This window comes from Amblyomma americanum, chromosome 7 (genome assembly GCF_052857255.1).
Source record: "Amblyomma americanum isolate KBUSLIRL-KWMA chromosome 7, ASM5285725v1, whole genome shotgun sequence".
NCBI lineage: Eukaryota > Metazoa > Arthropoda > Arachnida > Ixodida > Ixodidae > Amblyomma > Amblyomma americanum.
The window spans coordinates 14203510-14221915 of record NC_135503.1 but is presented as its reverse complement, the minus strand read 5'-3'; the positions used below and the strand labels follow the sequence as shown (position 1 = coordinate 14221915).

General features: G+C 43.2%; 1 protein-coding gene across 1 annotated transcript in view; it reads right to left on the bottom strand.

The window, feature by feature from the left end:
- Positions 1 to 18406, bottom strand: part of LOC144098530 (MFS-type transporter SLC18B1-like) — a 33945-nt gene that overhangs the window by 3964 nt on the left and 11575 nt on the right. Inside the window, exons 2-10 of the mRNA XM_077631248.1 lie at positions 12932 to 13027; positions 11277 to 11350; positions 10329 to 10476; positions 9556 to 9624; positions 9155 to 9254; positions 5836 to 5990; positions 5658 to 5756; positions 5174 to 5262; positions 3558 to 3653 (exon numbers count right to left, since the gene is read on the bottom strand). Of these exons, the coding sequence (XP_077487374.1) occupies positions 3558 to 3653; positions 5174 to 5262; positions 5658 to 5756; positions 5836 to 5990; positions 9155 to 9254; positions 9556 to 9624; positions 10329 to 10476; positions 11277 to 11350; positions 12932 to 13027 (926 nt within the window). The remainder of the gene's footprint in view (positions 1 to 3557; positions 3654 to 5173; positions 5263 to 5657; positions 5757 to 5835; positions 5991 to 9154; positions 9255 to 9555; positions 9625 to 10328; positions 10477 to 11276; positions 11351 to 12931; positions 13028 to 18406) is intronic.

Here is an 18406-nt window from a genome sequence, read left to right as displayed (position 1 = left end):
CAGTGAAAATTCCTTGTTTCAGAACCCTATCGTGACTAAGTGCTAGATTTCACGGCCAAGCAGTTAAGGCAGGGGAGAAGCATACAAGTGTGCGCTGCTTTTCACTCGTACATTTGACTTGATTCCATTAGCATCGAACATAAGCGGAAACCCTATAGTGGTAGGAAAACGATTGGAACATCAACCTAGCCCGTCGAATATATGACTAGGATGCCGTCCATGTGATGAAATGCCTCGCGAGGAAACGCCCTGCTCTTCACTGAGTCGCTTAGTTTCTTTGCTCAGATGCGCGAGCTTCCAACCAATTAAGAGCACGATATGATCAAGATTTCACTGCGTTGCTACCGAGGAAGTCACTCCGAGGCTGTGAATATGTCAGGCATAAAGACTGACAGGGTGGATAACACGAGATAGCGGGACGATTGAGCATGCCTTAACTGTTCAGCAAGTGTATTATATGTCTATAGTTAAAACAGATTGGGTGGTTAAAAAACAATTTTCTTCTTTAATAATTATAAAGAAAGTACTCTTGCTTGCACAAGGCGGCTGCCATTTGTAGCGCTTTAGCTGCATTCTTGCGAAATGCCACATTCACGTTTATAGCTTATGTTCTTGTTAGCAGAAATTCCTTAAATTCGATACGGCTGGATATTTAATCATCTGTTTGTTACGTTTGTGGAACCAGAAGCAGGGTAGATAGCAGACAGATGTTGCTAGAAATGCGACGGGATACAGTATTGAATTAAAGGCAGCCTGTTATGCTAACTGCTGTGTCGTCTGTTGTGTCGTTGTGTTAGTTTGTAAATACTTGTATGATCTCGGCAAGGTGCCTATATATTTAAAAAGTACATGGCAATTTGGATTTGAAAAAAGGTTTTGCGACAAAATGACATCACTGCTACTGCCAATACATACAAAGGTTGCTGGATGAGTTTATCTTATAGGGCATGGTAATGCATTTGCGCAATAATGTAAAATGCAGTGTATTCAGGTGAGATATAAGGAAAAAGAGCCTATCAACACAAAAATAACGAACAGTTTATTAAATATGTAAGGCATTCGTGCTCTCACATTAATAGCTGGGATATACGTTGAGGGCACATTGTCAAGCACATTTCCCTTCATGCGAAAGTTCACTCCACCTGATTTCATTTTTGAATGCATGCAAAACACAAGCTTGTGCGTAGATATTTAGCACGTCCTTTATTTATTAAGATACTTAAGGAAGGCGCGTGCAGCCTCATTGGTCCTCTGATTGACAAATTGGCTTTATATATTTTGTATTTCGAGAAACAAGTATTTTCTGACTCAAGGATGCATGCTTTCGATTTCAGATTTTACAGTGAAAATCCAAAAAACTAAAAAACAATTATCTGGACTGCTGATAATTACACCATGATTTTGTGAAAAATAAAAACTCCTAATGTGCTCGGGCTAGACTTCGAACTCGAAAATAATGACACAATAAATGACAACGTTCGTCGGAATACTATGCAAAACGCTACATCATTTCAAAATCGTTTTATTGTATGACGCTACTTCCTACCGACAAGTATAAATATGATATTTTTTAAGAACATTAAACGCTGCGGACGTCTGGGAATGACCATAATTTAGCGTTTGATTTTACTAGTCTAGAGTTCAAATTAAACAGAAGCTTCATAATCCCCGATTCTCACAAATTTTGTAAGCACCTTCACACCTCAAGAAAGCCCGCAGTCATCAGAAACTGATGTATGTAAACTGTAGATAGAACAAATTTTTTCGAATGTCATAACGTGAGGCGCACAAGCCTTGCTCTTTTCCCAACCACCAGGTTCACGGAGCGTTGGCCATGTTAATGCTTCAGAAGGTGGGTGCTGTCCACGAGAGTTTGAACTCGAATGTCAAATCGACGTTTTTATCTTCAACGAAAAATATACAGAAATGGAAGTGCACCCGCACGAAAGTGTCCCAGATTATTTTATAAAAAACATAACAAAGCCAAGTTCGTAGATGGGCTGGTTTGCAGCCATTCGCGATAGATAAACTTTGAACCACATTAAAATGAAATTGTTTGCACTCAACTGTCCAGATATTTTTCTGTCGAAACTCCACGTACAGCATATTGAGACGGTGTGTATGATTTTGACTGCCAAGATGGGTGTCGAGTAAAAAGGAAGAGGTAAACACGATATATTTTGAAACATGTTTTAAATACGGAAAGTGTACCTCCAAAAATTTGAAACCTAGAAACCTTTAACTTTGAGGTATGATTACGTGTTATGATGCCAACCTCCATACTAAGTTTTGAGTGCCTGCTAGGATTCCTTTTTATCTGAAAATGCATTCGATTGCGAGCAAAACGTCTGTTTTGCCAAATTTTGAAAATTATCTTTAAAATGTTCACATTCAATTTCTTTCCAACTGCCATAAAAGATGTATCAGAAAATGAAGAATCGCATGCTTAAAAATGTGTTGCATTATTTTTTTATTTCTAGACTTACATGAGTCTTGATATGACCCTGATAGCGGGATCGCTGCTACTTAAGCAGCAACGGATTAGAGGGGTCTGGTCCAAACTTGAAACAACTATGAGTGGTCACCGAATGTCGAAAAACTTCACTTTGACTTTAAACAGGCCCTAGGCACTATTAAAATAACTTTCACGCAAATATATGCTTACATTTTCAGCTTCATGCCATTTTGCTTGTGTGACGCAGCAATAAGTGTCACTTGATAAAGTGTCACTTCACCAAGGACTGAATTTTGTAATGTAGCAACACTAACAAAAAAAAAAAACAGGGCATTATCTTTTGACCTCGGAGATTATGCAGCGTCGCTTGATGCTTCACAAGGCGCCTGATTTCATCACGTCATTTTTGTCATGCCCATTTTACGTGAGAATCCACTTTACAGAAGTCAAATGGTTGCGCTGGAGCTCATAAAGTCGGTACCTGTGTATAAAGCGGCTTGCGGCGCCGTCGCTGACGTACGTCACGTTAGTTTACATAGAGGTACCGAGACGTCTAGCCGCTCTTCGGCTCTACTAAGCGCGCAAACGCGTGAGCCGTGTCCTAGATTGTGTAGTCACTTATGATAGCCAAACTACCGTTTTTTTTCTTCTTGTTGTGACGAACCAAGTGAATACAGAAACTTGACACTTCTTCCAGTTTCTTCGTTTTTGGGAAAGAAAGTTGTTCTGTTTTCTGCAAAGTGCGAAGTTTTACCCATCGCCTCATTATGCTGTATGTGGAGTGTCGGCAGAATAGCATCTAGATAACCGGGTGCGAACAATTTAATTTTATAAGGGTCCTAAGTTTCGGTTTTGCGAATGGCTGAAAACCGGCCCGTCCACGAAATTGGCTTTGTGATCTTTCGGAAAATGATTTCTTTTTCATAAAGTAAGCTCGGATGCGTTCGTGCTATTTTTTCGTTGAAACTAAAAATGTCGATTGGACATGCGTGTTCGATCTCTCATAGACAGACACGGTGTTCTATTGTGTGTGACAAGATACAGCGGTAGTTTTTGTCGCAACATTTGCTGCGGCACGTGTCGGCGTACAAGTTGTACTCACAGTGTCACTGTCAATGAGTGGCAGAAACCGCATATGTAGAGTGAAGAGATGCCAACGCCGGTGAACACTTGTGAGGCGTACACCAGGGGCATGCTCCTGCAAGCAATGTTGAGTGCACATTAAAGTTTGTTATTGTGATATCTGTAGCGTTAAGGAACAGGAGTAGGGCTGAGTTGGCCAGGGAACAAACGAGATTTAATGACATCCCAGTCTGAATCAGGAGTAAGAAATTTGCTTGGGCAGGGCGTGTAATGCGAAAGCATGGTAACCGATGGTCGTTGAGGTTAACAGAATTTATACCAAGAGAAGGCAAGCGCAGCAGGGGTAGGGCACAAAATTAGTTGGCCGGATGAGATTAAGAAGTCTGCGGGGATAAGGCAGCCGCAGCTGGCACAGTACAGGGTTAATTGGAGAAATAGGAGATATGCCTTAGTCCCGCAGTGGGTGCTGTCAGGCTGATGATGACGATGATTATCGCATTGCAAAAGATTCTGTCGTGCACGCAATACGTGCACACGATTACGGTGACACAAGAGCAAGCGGGGTGTTGTTCTAACCGTACTTAAGAGCACCAAGTCAGCGGGCACTAGGGAACACTATATTTTGCCAAGATGTATTCTTAGCATTGTTGTGCAGATGTCATCGATTTTAAATTCAGATTAAAGTTTGTGAATATTTTTTTATACTTTGTAACAAGGAAAAGGAGAGATGGACTTCGTTTGGATAGTTTGCTTGCTACACTGAATAATGTTTTAGTAGACCGCGACAGACACTACGACGGGCCGTTGTAAGCGCATAAATTTGCCGATAAGGAAATGCAACCGCTTGACACAACTGCTTGCGTATCATAGACTGTTGCACAGTCATGGTATAAGAATTTACGATCAGGGTAGTAACGATGAATTAAGGATGAACAGAGTTGAAGTGAGTGCGGAGCACTTGTTGGCACTCATAAAGAGGAACCTCATGTCAATATACTCCGGGGCTTCAGGCAGCATTTTGAGGCAGATGAATAACAACTGCGATAAAACTCTTTGCGACGCCTTTCTCTGAATATTAACACAATGTGAACAGGCAGACTCAAACGACTAACAGCTTATGGTTTTTGTTTATGAAATCACCTCATTAAGACGCAAATTTATGGAAATGTACTCTTTTCGTGATAACCATTCTCCTAGGGAGATGATGTGGCGTGCAATATTGATACCTAACGGTAGGGTTTAATGGGCGTACGGTCCGGTAGGATTGTACGAACAAATATTGTTAGTATTGTGTCAAGCTGTAGTAGTCAGTGTTTTTTTATTAAAATAATAATAAAAAAGGAAGGAAACGATTCTTGCTAGCCCCAGCATCTGCCATCTATATTGAAGCACCTGAGCTGGGGCAGCGGAAATAAAGCGCTCGTCCCGTGTCCTTCTTGGTCTTGTCCGTCGTTGTTAGCGCTGTTTTACAAAAGATGCATATATACCAACTCGCCCAACTGAACGTTCTGCTTAGCAGGCAAAATGTAGAAATGAAATGAAAGAGGTGAGGGGACACGAAGAGAGGATAGGTGGCAAAAGGCTGAGAAATGCGGCAAATTCAGGTGAGTACAGCGTTGGCCGTGGGCTTCTTACCGTTTGATGGGAATAAAAGGGGCGGGCCCAATTATCAGGAACGCCATCACGGACAGCACAAGGCCGATGAGTGCAAATAATGTTTCTCCCTGAAAAATCCCGAGTACAATTACTGCTGGCATACGTTTAATGCATGTGCTAATAAGGCCGTCCCTATATATATTTAAGCTTCGATTGAACGAAAGAAAATTACCATTAATATGCACGCAACCGCTCTCATACGGCTTCAGATGAATTAAATAGAATCTTCTTAAGCGTTAGTTTCTAAAGGAAAATATATTCCCCTTGGTGATGGCTATCGTCTTGCTGGGTCCCGTTAGCATAGGCAGGTTGCTGTGATAACTCAGTTAAGCAGAGTGGCTGGCAAATGACAGGCTGAAGCCCAATTGAAGGCCATGTTCCTTTGACTTTGCTGATTGAGTTAAGGTCTCACATTGCTGACCGGAAAGCAAAGTTCTGGACAAAAATGACAAATACAATATACCTTGAAATGGGCGAAGACTGCAGCCACGATGCTTCCAACTGCAGAGCTACCGAACTGAACTGTGTATACGGTGCCGATTTCTGTGCTGGTCAAATTGAACTGAAAAAGGAAGCAAGAATTGGAAGACGAAACGCGTATTTGTGCTGAAGAAGAATGGCTGCCGTGGTACGCGACAAACCTCTCTCAGGCTTGGTTCTAGCGTTGGTTCGTTGAATCCCATCTGGCCCCAGCAAAGCACCATGCAGCCAAGACCCGCAATGAACATGGGGTCCCACAGGAGCTTTGTGTAGTTTATTGTGACTTCTTTCGGGTTGTGTGTCTCGGCGAAAGAACCTGAAATTTCAAGAGTGGCAAAATGATCACACGAGCTTCACACCCCTCCGTTTGTGCTTGCTTTAAGCCTGAAATGAACAGTGGGATAAACGTGGCTCTTCGTTAAATGTGCAACAAGCTGTAAGTGAACGCGTTGGGGGGTAGAGAAATAGTTTTGCAATTATTCCTTCGAGCGCTGTTGTACAGGTATTCTATATTACCGCACAAATGTCTAGAGTGCTCTGCTTTTGTTAGCGACCAGAGACGTGCTGTGTCTATTTGTGTAGACTGATCAACGTAAATATTTTGCACATATACCTGTCTTTTTTTGTCTTAACGTAGTACTTATACTGACCGATATTGAAGCTTTAAAGGAGCAAGCAGGGCAATTGAACTGGATCCCGCCTCCCCCCCCCCCTCCCCCCCAAACAACAATCCTTCAAGAAAGGAAATGACAAACAAAATAATACAAAATACAAAACCCGGTTTCTCATGCCCGAACTTGCACTGCACCACTGTGCTGACATTGTTTTTTAACCCTAGAAACAACGCAAAAATGAAAAACAAGTTTTCGGTTGACATCGGACAGTGCGTTTCCTCTGGCATTTTTTGTCACCACGGTCACCCATTTACACAGTTTCAACTAGTGTTCCTATGTATTTCAGCTTGTGTCCTCAATTAGAGCCAGTGTGGGCAGCCTGCCATCGTACACTGTGGCGGATATATTTGTTAGGCTTTATAGCAGTTCCACCGGACGTCCCGTCGTGGCAACAATTCTTCTCCGCGGATTATATAAATTGGTCTGCTCGAGGTGATTAGCCGTCAGTATGATCCCTGCTAGCAGTTTGCGCCATGGGTTGTACCTGGTGAGTAAACGGGTGATTTAAAACCAAGCCGGTGAGTTGACGAGAGGGTTAGCGAACGGAACAGAGTCAGAACTGGCTAAAAGAGAGAATTTGATTGGCCGAAGTACCTAAACAAACGAAGCTTTTTCATGCTTTTAATTAATTTCTCATCTCCATTGTTAACACCCGTAGACCCCAGCCGTGATGCCCTACAGGCTGATGAAGATAACCAATAACTAAACAACATGAGTAGAATTGAAATACAGATGGTGCTGCAGTCGAGCATAAAAACTTGAATAATCTTCAATAAAACGGAGAGTTTAGCGCTCAGCGCTGTTATTCCCAGCAAAAAAACTTGCTTCAATTGTCCACAGCGCACACAGAAGACACGAACGGAAAAAAACACAGCACACCACAGACCGCTGACCTCAAACTTTTTTTTTTTTTGCTCTGCGGAGCGCCTGAATTTATAAATATCAGCGCGTAGTCTGGTGCAAGTAAGAAACCACAAACATGGATGATATGTCACATTTCCTCATTGATGGCGGCGTCGAGCATTGTATCACACAAACTCGCGTCACTCTCAAAACATGGTCACGGTCTGCTATGTCGTATTGGAGTGCAGAATTTCGTTGTTTTGAGGGCGACGCGATTTTGTGTGATACACTACGCTGCCATTAATGAGGGAATGTGACATATCATCTATGTTTGCCGTTTCTTGCTTGCGTCAGCCTATGCGCTGATGCGTATTAATGTAGGCACTGCGCACAGCAATAAAGCCGAGGTCAGCGGTTTGTTGTGCGTTTCTTTCGGTCCGTGTTTTCCATGCGCACTGAGGGGAATTGAAGCGTATACTGTGCCACCGTCAGCACGCTTAACACGAACGCTCGACAGCGTGGCTTGGACGAAGCGTTGGCTGCTGGAGCCGAGAGAATGCTCTCGGTACGTTTGTGGCGGTTGACAACAGATGGCGCGCAGTTCGATTTGGCTTGCCTTTCGCCTATGTCTGACAGACGGAGAGACTGCTCGCTTTTGACGGGCCCGTTTCGCCGCATTTCGCCTGTGGCTGCGCTCTCAGAAGCACACGAAAAATGGGTTGAAATTTTCCTACTGTTGTTGACAGTGCTTAAAAACACGGGCAGAAGACAGAAAACACGGAAGATGACGTCACAGGCGCTGAACTTCAACTTTATTCACGAACCACCGAAACACTGCATATATAATCAAAAACACAGGCGCCACCAAGCGGAGAAAATTTTATGCACTCGTGGCAACAGCAGTGATATGACAAGTAGTGGTACAACAACAAAGGCTAAAAACCAAAGAATAGAACAGAGCAGAATAAAACTAGAACAAGATGAGATGTGTTTTGGGTATATATGCAGTGTTTCGGTGGTTCTTGAACAAAGTTGAAGTTCAGCGCCTGCGACATCGTCTTCCGTGTTTACTGCCTTCTGTCGGTGTTTTTAAGTGCTGTCAACAACAATGGATCACCACCTACTAGCCCGACAACTTGTCCTATCGAAATTTTCTTAGTTTGGCAACCCTACACGATGGCGTGCGACAGCCCGCGCGACTTTCGAGTTTGGTTTAAACACTGCCTCTTCTAATAAATACAGATTAGGAGATGCAGAGCAAACGCGGTTTCGTCGTTCTTCTAGCTCAGGACACGCGCAGCTTCCCCCCCCCCCCCCCCCCCCCCCCCCAACGTCAGAATGTATGCTCTCCCGAGCAGCGTGGACGAACCGGGCAGCCGAACACGTGTGCGAGAACACGCCTATGAGCGCTGTCAGAGAATTAAGAAATCAACAACCTGCGGCTACTCTAACCTTCAAATTTAATTGATATCCAACCTTACAAGCACCGAGAACCGGAGTTTGCTCTGCTTTTCATTTTTTTTATTTCTTTCAAGGGGCAGCCTTGAGGCGGGACTCGAAAGCGGCGCTAGCTGTCGCATGCCATGTCGGATTGGCAAGTTAAACCGTACGTGTTTTTTTGTTTTTTTTTGCGTGCGTCAGAGCGCAGCAACGACCAAAGCTCGGCGAAACAGGCTTGTCAAGTGCGCACACTATCCCCGTCTGTCAGACAGACAGAAGTAAAATAAAATTGCGGTCTGTATCGAGTCACTGTCTCGGCTACAGCGGTCAACGCTTCGTGGCGCTGGCGTCAGTCCAAGCAACGCTATAGAGAGTTCGTGTTAAGTGTGCCCACGATAAAAACTTGAACCGATTTGAACGCGATGAACCATCGTAACAGAACTATTTTCTCTGAACTACAGAAGTGAGCGGTGCGAAGAATCTCGCGAAAAGGAAGTGGAGGTTGAAAGTTTAGTGCTCTTACCGTAATCTTTGTTGAGCACTGATTTGAGCTTGGCGATAGCTGGAAACGAGAACATTATGATTGTCCCAATGACAAAGAATGGAGCGGGGTATCCCCATCTCTGTAAGGAAAGTAAAGGGATCGTTGTCTCCACGAGTTAGAAACGTTTCAAGGCGCTAATTAGAGGTGTATTATGGAAACGGAATGAATTTCAACGTTCCTGTCACTTACAATTAATCGAAATCTTTAGAAAGTGCAGCAACAAAAGGGTGTGGTTGTACATTGTGACAACTGAAATTTCGTTTAAAGGGAAGCAGAGTCACAGCATCCACCATGTTTGTATTTTCTTTAACATAAATTACGAAATTAGCAACTCCGATAAGTTTACGGTGAGCAGTATTTCGAAGATGCGCTATACTCACATCGATAAGCGCGCCTCCAAGAATCGAGCCCACCATGTTGCCACTTGTGAATGTGAACTCCAATGCCGCCTGGAAAGAAAAAAAACACGATATTCAGATAAATCCTTGGGAGTCGGCAAATTGAATTCCTTGCAAAATATCTGCGATCATTTTCCTTCACTGTTATTGCTGCAAAGATATTTCTGCTGTCGCGTAGAAATAAGCATTGACAACTTTTCTTCCTAACTGCACCACGTCCTATCATCTCTCGCCTTATTTGCTCAGTTCACATTATTCACCGCATTCAGAATAAATGAATTATTAACGATGCAAGCGAAAATAATGTTTAATTGGGAGGCCCTGACCTTCCCTCTAATCGTTTGCTTGTGAAAACCATAATTATGCTCACAAGTATGCGCAAATTAGCGCACCAGTTCAGCATACGCAGCCTACAAGTAGGAGCGCGGAGAGAAAAATCGTCGCTTCTGCTGCGTTTAGAGCTCATTAATAACATCTTCCTGCCTAAATATTACATAGTAACCTTATTATAAAGACTAGAAAATGCTTCGCGAAACGAATTGAGCCGATTTACTTTTACGTTTGTTGGTCTGGCGTTCTCTCTTATTAAACACATAGTGAATGATTAGTCGTTCTCGCATCTAAGTTGCTTGAAGGAAGGAAAAATGCTTATACTTCAGTTCTTTTAGTCTACCTTGATTAGAAATAATACAAAATGCAATTTCAACGAAACCTTCTAAGCAGAAGTCGATATGCTAAAAAGGAAAATGGCTTACTATGGCAACACCGGTGTTGGAAACGAAGCGATTTGTGAAGACTGCGTAGGCACTGACTATATACAGACTGTATGTAACCCCGCCCAGGAAAGACGATGCTAAGCTGATGATAAGCATCACAGTTCCTCCTGGAATCCAGTACAATGACCTAATAGAAGCCAAAACAAAAAAAAATGGCAGAGGAAGAAAGGGGGAGGGCGGGGGGGGGGTCAGGCCAATGGAAATCACAAAACAATTTTTAGTGCTCAAATGAACGCACATTTGCAAGAAATGTTCAAGATAATGACTTACAAATGAACTCGCTTAGACTAGGTGCAAGGCCCTGGTGTAGACAGGCTTTAAACAGGAGGGACTATTTTAATCTTTTCTAACCTGTTCGCCATACTAGCGCACACGTAATGCGCACTTCAGAAGGAAAGCTTGAACATTGTAGGTGCAGTATTCAAAAGGTGATTATTATCGCCTCGAAGTAGAGACCCGGTGAAAAACGGTATTGTGCAGAAACCACAAGACGCTTCTTGGCATGAGCACTAGTCTAGCTGTCATGCTTGTTTCTCTTTAGTCCCCGTATTTCGCGCCTTTTTTTTGTGACTCATGAACCAACTAGCCCAAATTAGAGTTCTCCTTAGTCTAGCTGCTTTATCTTTTTCTACATTCAGGACGTCTTCGTTTAAAAACAAGGCAAATAATGTTGCGCAATAAATCGCTGGACTCCTTTTGGAAGCTGAGACCAGGTTTTACTTATTTGTGACATCGCTTCAAATTCTTTTCTACGGCAGTCATTTGCTAAAACAATCTTTACGCTTTCTTTAACCTAGATCGGTTAAGGTATAATTTCTTTTTATGCAATGCTGAGGCCTTAGGACAGACGATGTTAACACCCGCAGTCTAGGTGCACGAGCAAGGTAAAGACATTTGAGATTAGTAGAAAGAGTAAAAATGCATTACCCGTAAATGATGTTGAACGCAAAGTATCCCGTCATGCCAACGAGGTAGCATGTTACTGGTGAACTCCAAATCATCTGTGTGAAAGTGACAAAAAGGTTTGAAAAAGGCAGTAATGCCGGCTGGTAATGTGCAGGGCTCTTGGCTCAAGAAGTCAGTAGCACACGTAAGAAAGGCAAGACAACGTAACTCATACGGGAGTCATGGAATTTCACATCGCTGAATACGCCGGAAAAAATAACACGTATATGAACAGGGAGAACCGAAACTATGCGTACATGCGGCCATGATATGTTTCTTTCCTTTTTTACGTTTTTTTTCCCGTTTTCATGGGATGAAACCAGCAAGCTCAACTTGACACCTTAGGGAAGCTCGCATATCTGTGCAAAGCAGTATTAATTGAAAAACATCGCTACTCGTTTTTTTTAAACTTTCCTTGGCCTAGAAGTGTAATCCATTTAAAAGTTTAAAATTGGTTTTGAACGCTTATTGTCATATGTGTACGACATAGTTATGCGCGTAACGTCAACTCCCTTGAAGCACTTCATTACTTCCGGGGATTTTTACTCTGTGCTTAACAAAGCATGCGGTAGAAGAAAGCCTCCTGTCCAAGTTTTAATACAAGGCAAACATGGTCTTACACGGACAACCAAAATTTCGTTGCATAATTTGCATCGCATGAAAGCTACACAATTTGGTTGCCGCGGCAACGCTTGTAATTTAACTGAGCGACATCTGCGTGATTTGTAGTTGCCCATAAATTATATTCGTAGAGACGCGATGTGCGGCATGCAGAAATTCCCCTGTTTTTTTCTCATCAGAAACTATGGTTAGATGTATATTCCTGAGTTGTGTTGCATTTTTTTTATTGCTTTCCGAGCCTCGGTTGTACATCAGTACTGTACTCGGCGTTACTAAAGATTGTTATTGCTGTTGAAACCGTATGAAAACTCTCAATGGTGTAAGAAAGCTCAAAGATAGTAAGAAGGGTGGGGTCTCGCGCCCGGGACGTCAGAAATCGTGATAGGCTTGTGTCTCTGGGCCGCGGCACCAGCCAATGACAACCCACGAAAATTTATTGCCTAATTCGTCGATGTATTATGTGGCTTTGATCGACTACGCCACCCTACTTGATGAGACAGAATCACTGTTTTTTTTTTCTCCAATATAGCCGAGCTTTTGATCATTTAACTTTGAAAAATTGTCTGTGCAAGACTTAAATATATTTCTGCAATATCCTTTGAACATTAAGACCTGGACCCGGGTAACCTTAAGAACTGGACGCAGGTCACTGAGATCTTCTTTTGAACAGTAGTGCCTTGATAGCAAGGTTACAACACTTAAAAAAAGTTGTTACTACTCACCTTGGATTAGGTAACAGCCTATTTAAAAGGGTGTATATGTGAGCCTTACGTGCGATACTGCTGCAGCCTCCAAATGTGAGAAATATAGTACAAAATAAATTGCAACGGCTGAAAGCCAATAAAAGTTGGAAAACGCACTCGCACTCGAGTGCCAGGCTTCGGCGTACACTTTTATAAACCATTAATACGTTAAGGTGCTTACTGCTTGGTTAACGTGTTTTTGAAATGCTACTAAGACAACAGACATACCTGTCACTCAACAATGATCAGAAATATACTTAAGATTTCACTCACAATCCTTTCCGCGAGCATTGCTCCCAATATCATTGCAATCCTGTACGTGGAGTAGACGTAGCTGAACTCGTCTGCGTCCAAGCCTTTAGATGAAGCCTGAAAGAAATGAAATCAAGCCTGAGCCTTGCCTCAAGGGTTGCATCAAGGGGTTGATTTCACAGTTCACCTTGTAGTCACAGTAGTTCAAGCGTTCGTATTTGAATGCTAGCGAGCTCTAGATAGGCTGCCAAGCACATGATCCGACATTTAGTAATAGAAATAAAATTGCGCGGGTCACTTAAGGTCGGTCTTAAGGGTATGACGTGATAGCGTTAAGGGGTCTCTTGAGCGGCCGGGGGTCCTCTTTACATATCACTTCGCAGACACGGCGGTTCTGTCGTTTATTTCATCCAATTTTTATTTATTTTATTTTTCTTTAATTAATTTGCATTTTATTTTCCGAGGTATTTTTTTTATTCGCCACAATACACAGAATGCCTCGCATTAACGAAGTCCATAGAACATGCCTCGATGGCCGAGGGGTAGCGTGTCTGACTCGCCACCCAACAATCCCGGGTTGATTTATTTATTTATTTATTGTACCCTCAGGGTCAAAGGCATTACAGAGGGGAGTGGGTTTAGGATAAACAGCAATGAAATGGAATACAGTTAAAATAGGTATTACAAAATAAATTTCCTCCAGAATAAAACAAATAACAACATCCAGAAAACGTAAATAGTATAGAAACAATGTATACAATACAGTGGAAGCAGATAAAACACACAATCAACTTTCTTCAGAAAAAACAATATTAGCTACAGCGTCATGAAAGATTTTATTATCAGGAATGGCTGCAATACCGGAGGGAAGGCGGTTCCATTCCACAGATGTGCGGGGAAGATATGACTGAAAAGAAGATTTGGTGTGGCATGTTGGGATGCCAACCTTGTAGCGGTGATCGATGCGACGTGAAATGTATTCGGGGGGTGACATGAAATAGTTGTGAAGCGCAACGTGATGATATAGCTTGTGAAATAGCGTTATGCGACCAATTTAGCGGCGAGATTGTAACGGTGGGAGTGAGACGTTAGATTTCATGGCTGGGATGCTTGTCGTACGGTTGTAATTTGAAAGAATGAAGCGAACGGAATTATCTTGGACTAATTCCAAGGAATATGTGAGGTTTTCATGCGTAGGGTCCCATACTGATGCTGCGTATTCTAGTTTAGGACGTATGAGTGTTTTATAGAGTAGAAGTTTAAGGGATGAGGGAGCGGTAGAGAATTTGCGACGTAAGTATCGTAACATGCGGTTAGCGTTATTAATCACGTAGTCAATATGAATAGACGATGTTAAGTTTTCAGTGATATGAATTCCTAAGTGCTTATATGTTTTTACCCAATCAAGAGGAGTGCCATCAAGATAATATGAAGGAAGAGCGTTAGATGTCCGGGAAACACGCAAAGCTTTACATTTATTAGTGTTTAATTTCATATTCCATGTAGTGCACCTGTGATTAACATCTCACCCCAACTTTCTTTCCAGCGCGATTAGTTTACTTTAAATTCTTAAATGTCATAATAAAGTTTAAATTACGTTGTGGCCTTGTAGTTGCCGCCGAATGAGCACACTCACGCTGTCGCGTTAATGATCGTTCGTTGGGAGGAAAGGAGACGCCTTTTAACTGTCTCACCCAGGGTGGGGTCACAAACCGCGCGATGATGAAGAGCATGAAGGACGGAGTTGAAGAAGGGCGAGAGGGTGTTGAAGCACGTTTCAAGCCAGTGTCTCTATTTCCAAAGCAGCTTTACTGCGGTTATTTTGAAGGGCTTACATAGCTACCACCCAATGATCAGGGCCTATGTGCCACTAAAACCAAAACATTTCTATCCACTGGAGCTAGCTGACACAATAGAGCTTTCACGAGACTGTGTGTGTTTTGCAGCCAGTAAAAATTGATGCAGTCATTATTCTGCGGTCGCCACAGCAAAAGTTAACTAGTTTGGAAAATTATTCTCATTCTGTCTTGGCGTGGGACTCGAGGCATGAGAATAACCGATCATGACTTCTCCTAGTGAAAGGAAATTCGGGAGAGAGATGAAGACTAAAAATTAATGGCGTGGAAATGCTTGCGTGATAAAGGCAAGGCACTCTGTCCAAAAGCTAATTTATGCTCTAAAAAACGGCAGCCATTCATACAGGTAACCTTTGGCGGATAGTGTGTCTAAAGATGACTGTCCGCGTAAAGACATTCGGAGCCGAGCCAACGACAGGAAAAATGCTTTATGGATGGCGTCCGTTAATAATTTTTAACACTCTAAGCTCTATTGTCAGAACTATTGGACGGCTATGGAATGCACTTTTATTTGACCATTGTACGTGAGGGATCTCTCTTGTTTTAAATTTGTTATCGCCGTTGGTACAGGCATTCAAGTTTCAGTTTCCTAACCCTCACCCATGGCGGCGAAATGGTGGTGCGGAACGAAATAACATTCCTTTGACCACGGTACGAGCCAATCGCACACTCTAATCTCATTTCATCTGCCGCGGTGCAGGAACGTGTTATAACTACAGGAAATACCGCTAACACAGCTGGGGACTAAGTGTAGCCGAGTTCCGCTCGGCCTATACAACCAAAGCATAAAGGCTGACTTACGTTGTCAGGCGCTGAGGAGGTTCATTGAAACAAGCTCTCTCTCATAAAAAATTATTGCGGGGTATGTAACACATCCACGCCGGATATTTGGCCAAGGGGCACGGCCATGTTCAGGCCCGCTGAAAGCAAGCAGCTGCTGTGTAAGCTTGCGCTGCATTGAGCCGGTTACATTTTTTTCCTGACTTTCATTACACGTCACTCCTTTCACCCTTCGTAAGTGACTCAAACGAAACCACCACCCGTTGCCACTAGGATTGACCACGCTCCAAGAAATGACCAGGATCACCTAAACATTTATAATTTTTATCTTTTCGCGAGGGCATGAACGCTTTGCCAGTCAGAAACCGTTGGCATGTGTAAACAGTTTTTTTTTAAAGTTGATTCGCTGAGCCTACGGGACGTTAAAACTCTGCTCTAATTATTTTATTTTCAATCCTTCGTCCCTGGCTAGAGCGGTGCGACACGCGCGCAATCACCATAATACACTACTCGGAGCGCACACTGACATTTGTCAAAAAGAATCGCAGAATTGTTGCGTTACGCTGGAAATATGGCGCCACTTCAGCCTTAGACAGCCCTGCATGCTTTTAGAGAGAAATGGCTTAGCAGGCAGCGCTCGCTCACTCCAGCACAGAAACGGGTACGGGTGTTGTCTCCAACCCACTGCGCTTCACACGGAATCAAACACTGAGCGCAAGATCCTGTTCCGGGCCGGGCCAACATCCGGACCAACACAGCAGATTTGTGGTTCTCAGACGTGAGGACCTTCAGGCGTATTTTGTATAAATAAACAAATAAATAAGGGTCCGCGCCATGATGAGTCATCTCGGGATTAAAATCAGGCTTCTCATAGCGGAAGTCATGCCCCTGTCTCCTCTCTCACGGCGGGCTGCAGGAAGCATTTTGTGTCAGGATCAGCAAACCGGGCGTTACTTTCATTTTTTTTTCGCGAGGACGCTGGGGATTCAACGCACATTGCACTGGAATGTATGAAACGAAAGCTTTGCCAGTTCGTTTTCGGTTTATGACTTCCCAGATGCCACGTTGCCCCTAACTGTTTTGATGACATGAAGACGTTATAATCAATTCATTCGGAGTGCACAACTCCCTTAACTAAGAAATCTTGTTGGAATTGTTTAACGTCATCGATATAATTGTAAGGAGAGACTACAACACAGCGAAAACAAAGAGACAGTCGGTATTCTTCAGTACTATCGACACACTGCGGTAGGTCAGAGGCTGCGGAGTTGGGCTGTTGAGCACAAAGGTCGTGGAGGCTCCATGTCGACGGAGGCAAAAATCTTATACCCGAATATAATTTGGGAGCGAAAAATAAATCCATCATTCCTTAGAAAAAAATGGCAGATAAATACTCACTACGCTTAGGCTATGCGCTGCGGCACATAATGATGCTATATTTGAATCAACACTTTGTATCTTTTGAAACAATATCCGAACGTTAGAGACCATCTTCCTCTAAAATGGAACACGTTATTTATGACGTCACGTTGATGCGCTCCACTTTTCAAGGCAAAAATCAAAACGCCTACGGATCATTCATGCATTCTAACACTATCGCATCTAAAAAGGGAACGGGCCCGCATACACCGAACGTGTAAAAGAGTTTACAGGCAACGTACACTGGCGCTTTGTGTGCCTAGAACAGCGGAATAGTACACAGCCTAGCGAACGGGGGAAGCAGGTTTGTGGGGTTCCCGACGCGGCTTTTACAGGCCACCTGGCAATGTCATTCACTGCGTGCGTCTCGTCGACTGGTCAAGGCCGTGCGAAGAATTATATAGAACGCTGTGAGTCAGGCGCACGTTTCTCGTTGTAAACAAGGAAAAGGTTATGAAGAAAGGCAAGCCGTGGTAGTTGGCTCGTCCTCGCCGTTGTGGCTCAGTGATTAGGGCGCTCGGCTACTGATCCGGAGTTCCCGGGTTCGAACCCGACCGCGGCGGCTGCGTTTTTATGGAGGAAAAACGCTAAGGCGCCCGTGTGCTGTGCAATGTCAGTGCACCTTAAAGATCCCCAGGTGGTCGAAATTATTCCGGAGCCCTCCACTACGGCACCTCCTTCTTCCTTTCTTCTTTCACTCCCTTCCTTATCCCTTCCCTTACGGCGCGGTTCAGGTGTCCAACGATATATGAGACAGATACTGCGCCATTTCCTTTCCCCCAAAACCAATTATTATTATTATTAGTTGGCTCGCATATTGTGGGCTCCTGAACCGCTCTGCGAGGGTTTAGTGGAGTAAGTGAAACAGGAAAGAAATAAACAAGCACAAGTACACGATCTTGTTCACAAAACTTGGTTTGTCTGTGTGCTGTAAACAATCAAGCATTTTATTATCTGTTACGCAGGCGACTATCACTGGCGTGTTTAGGAAGGAGAGCCGTGGTGCCATCTGGGAAGGGCCTACCGATCCTTCATTAGTTGTGCTTAATAGTTTTCTGCAAAGATTAAATCACAAACGGCGAAAAGCATTCAAAGTTTGTTTAATAACTTGCTTATTCAAGGTAGCTCCTTTTTAATATTATTTAAAACCTAAGGAAGTGCTTTATACGACGAACGCAGCACACTTACTTTGTCCAGCAGAGGACTACGCTATTTCAGTGCAGAAAAAGAAAATGATTTGAATTATGATGCCTTTACAATATTCAACTTCCGCAAAAGATTTGAACAAAGCTATTTTACTTCAGCCAGGCATTTATGCGCGGTGTATCTGTCAGCTAACATTCGACTGCAAAGAACTGTCATTCTAGCTAGGGTAATGTTCCTGCACATTTCTCTTGGCTCTGTGTACTACATCCGGCCTTCTTGCATTTGCAGTGCAGTA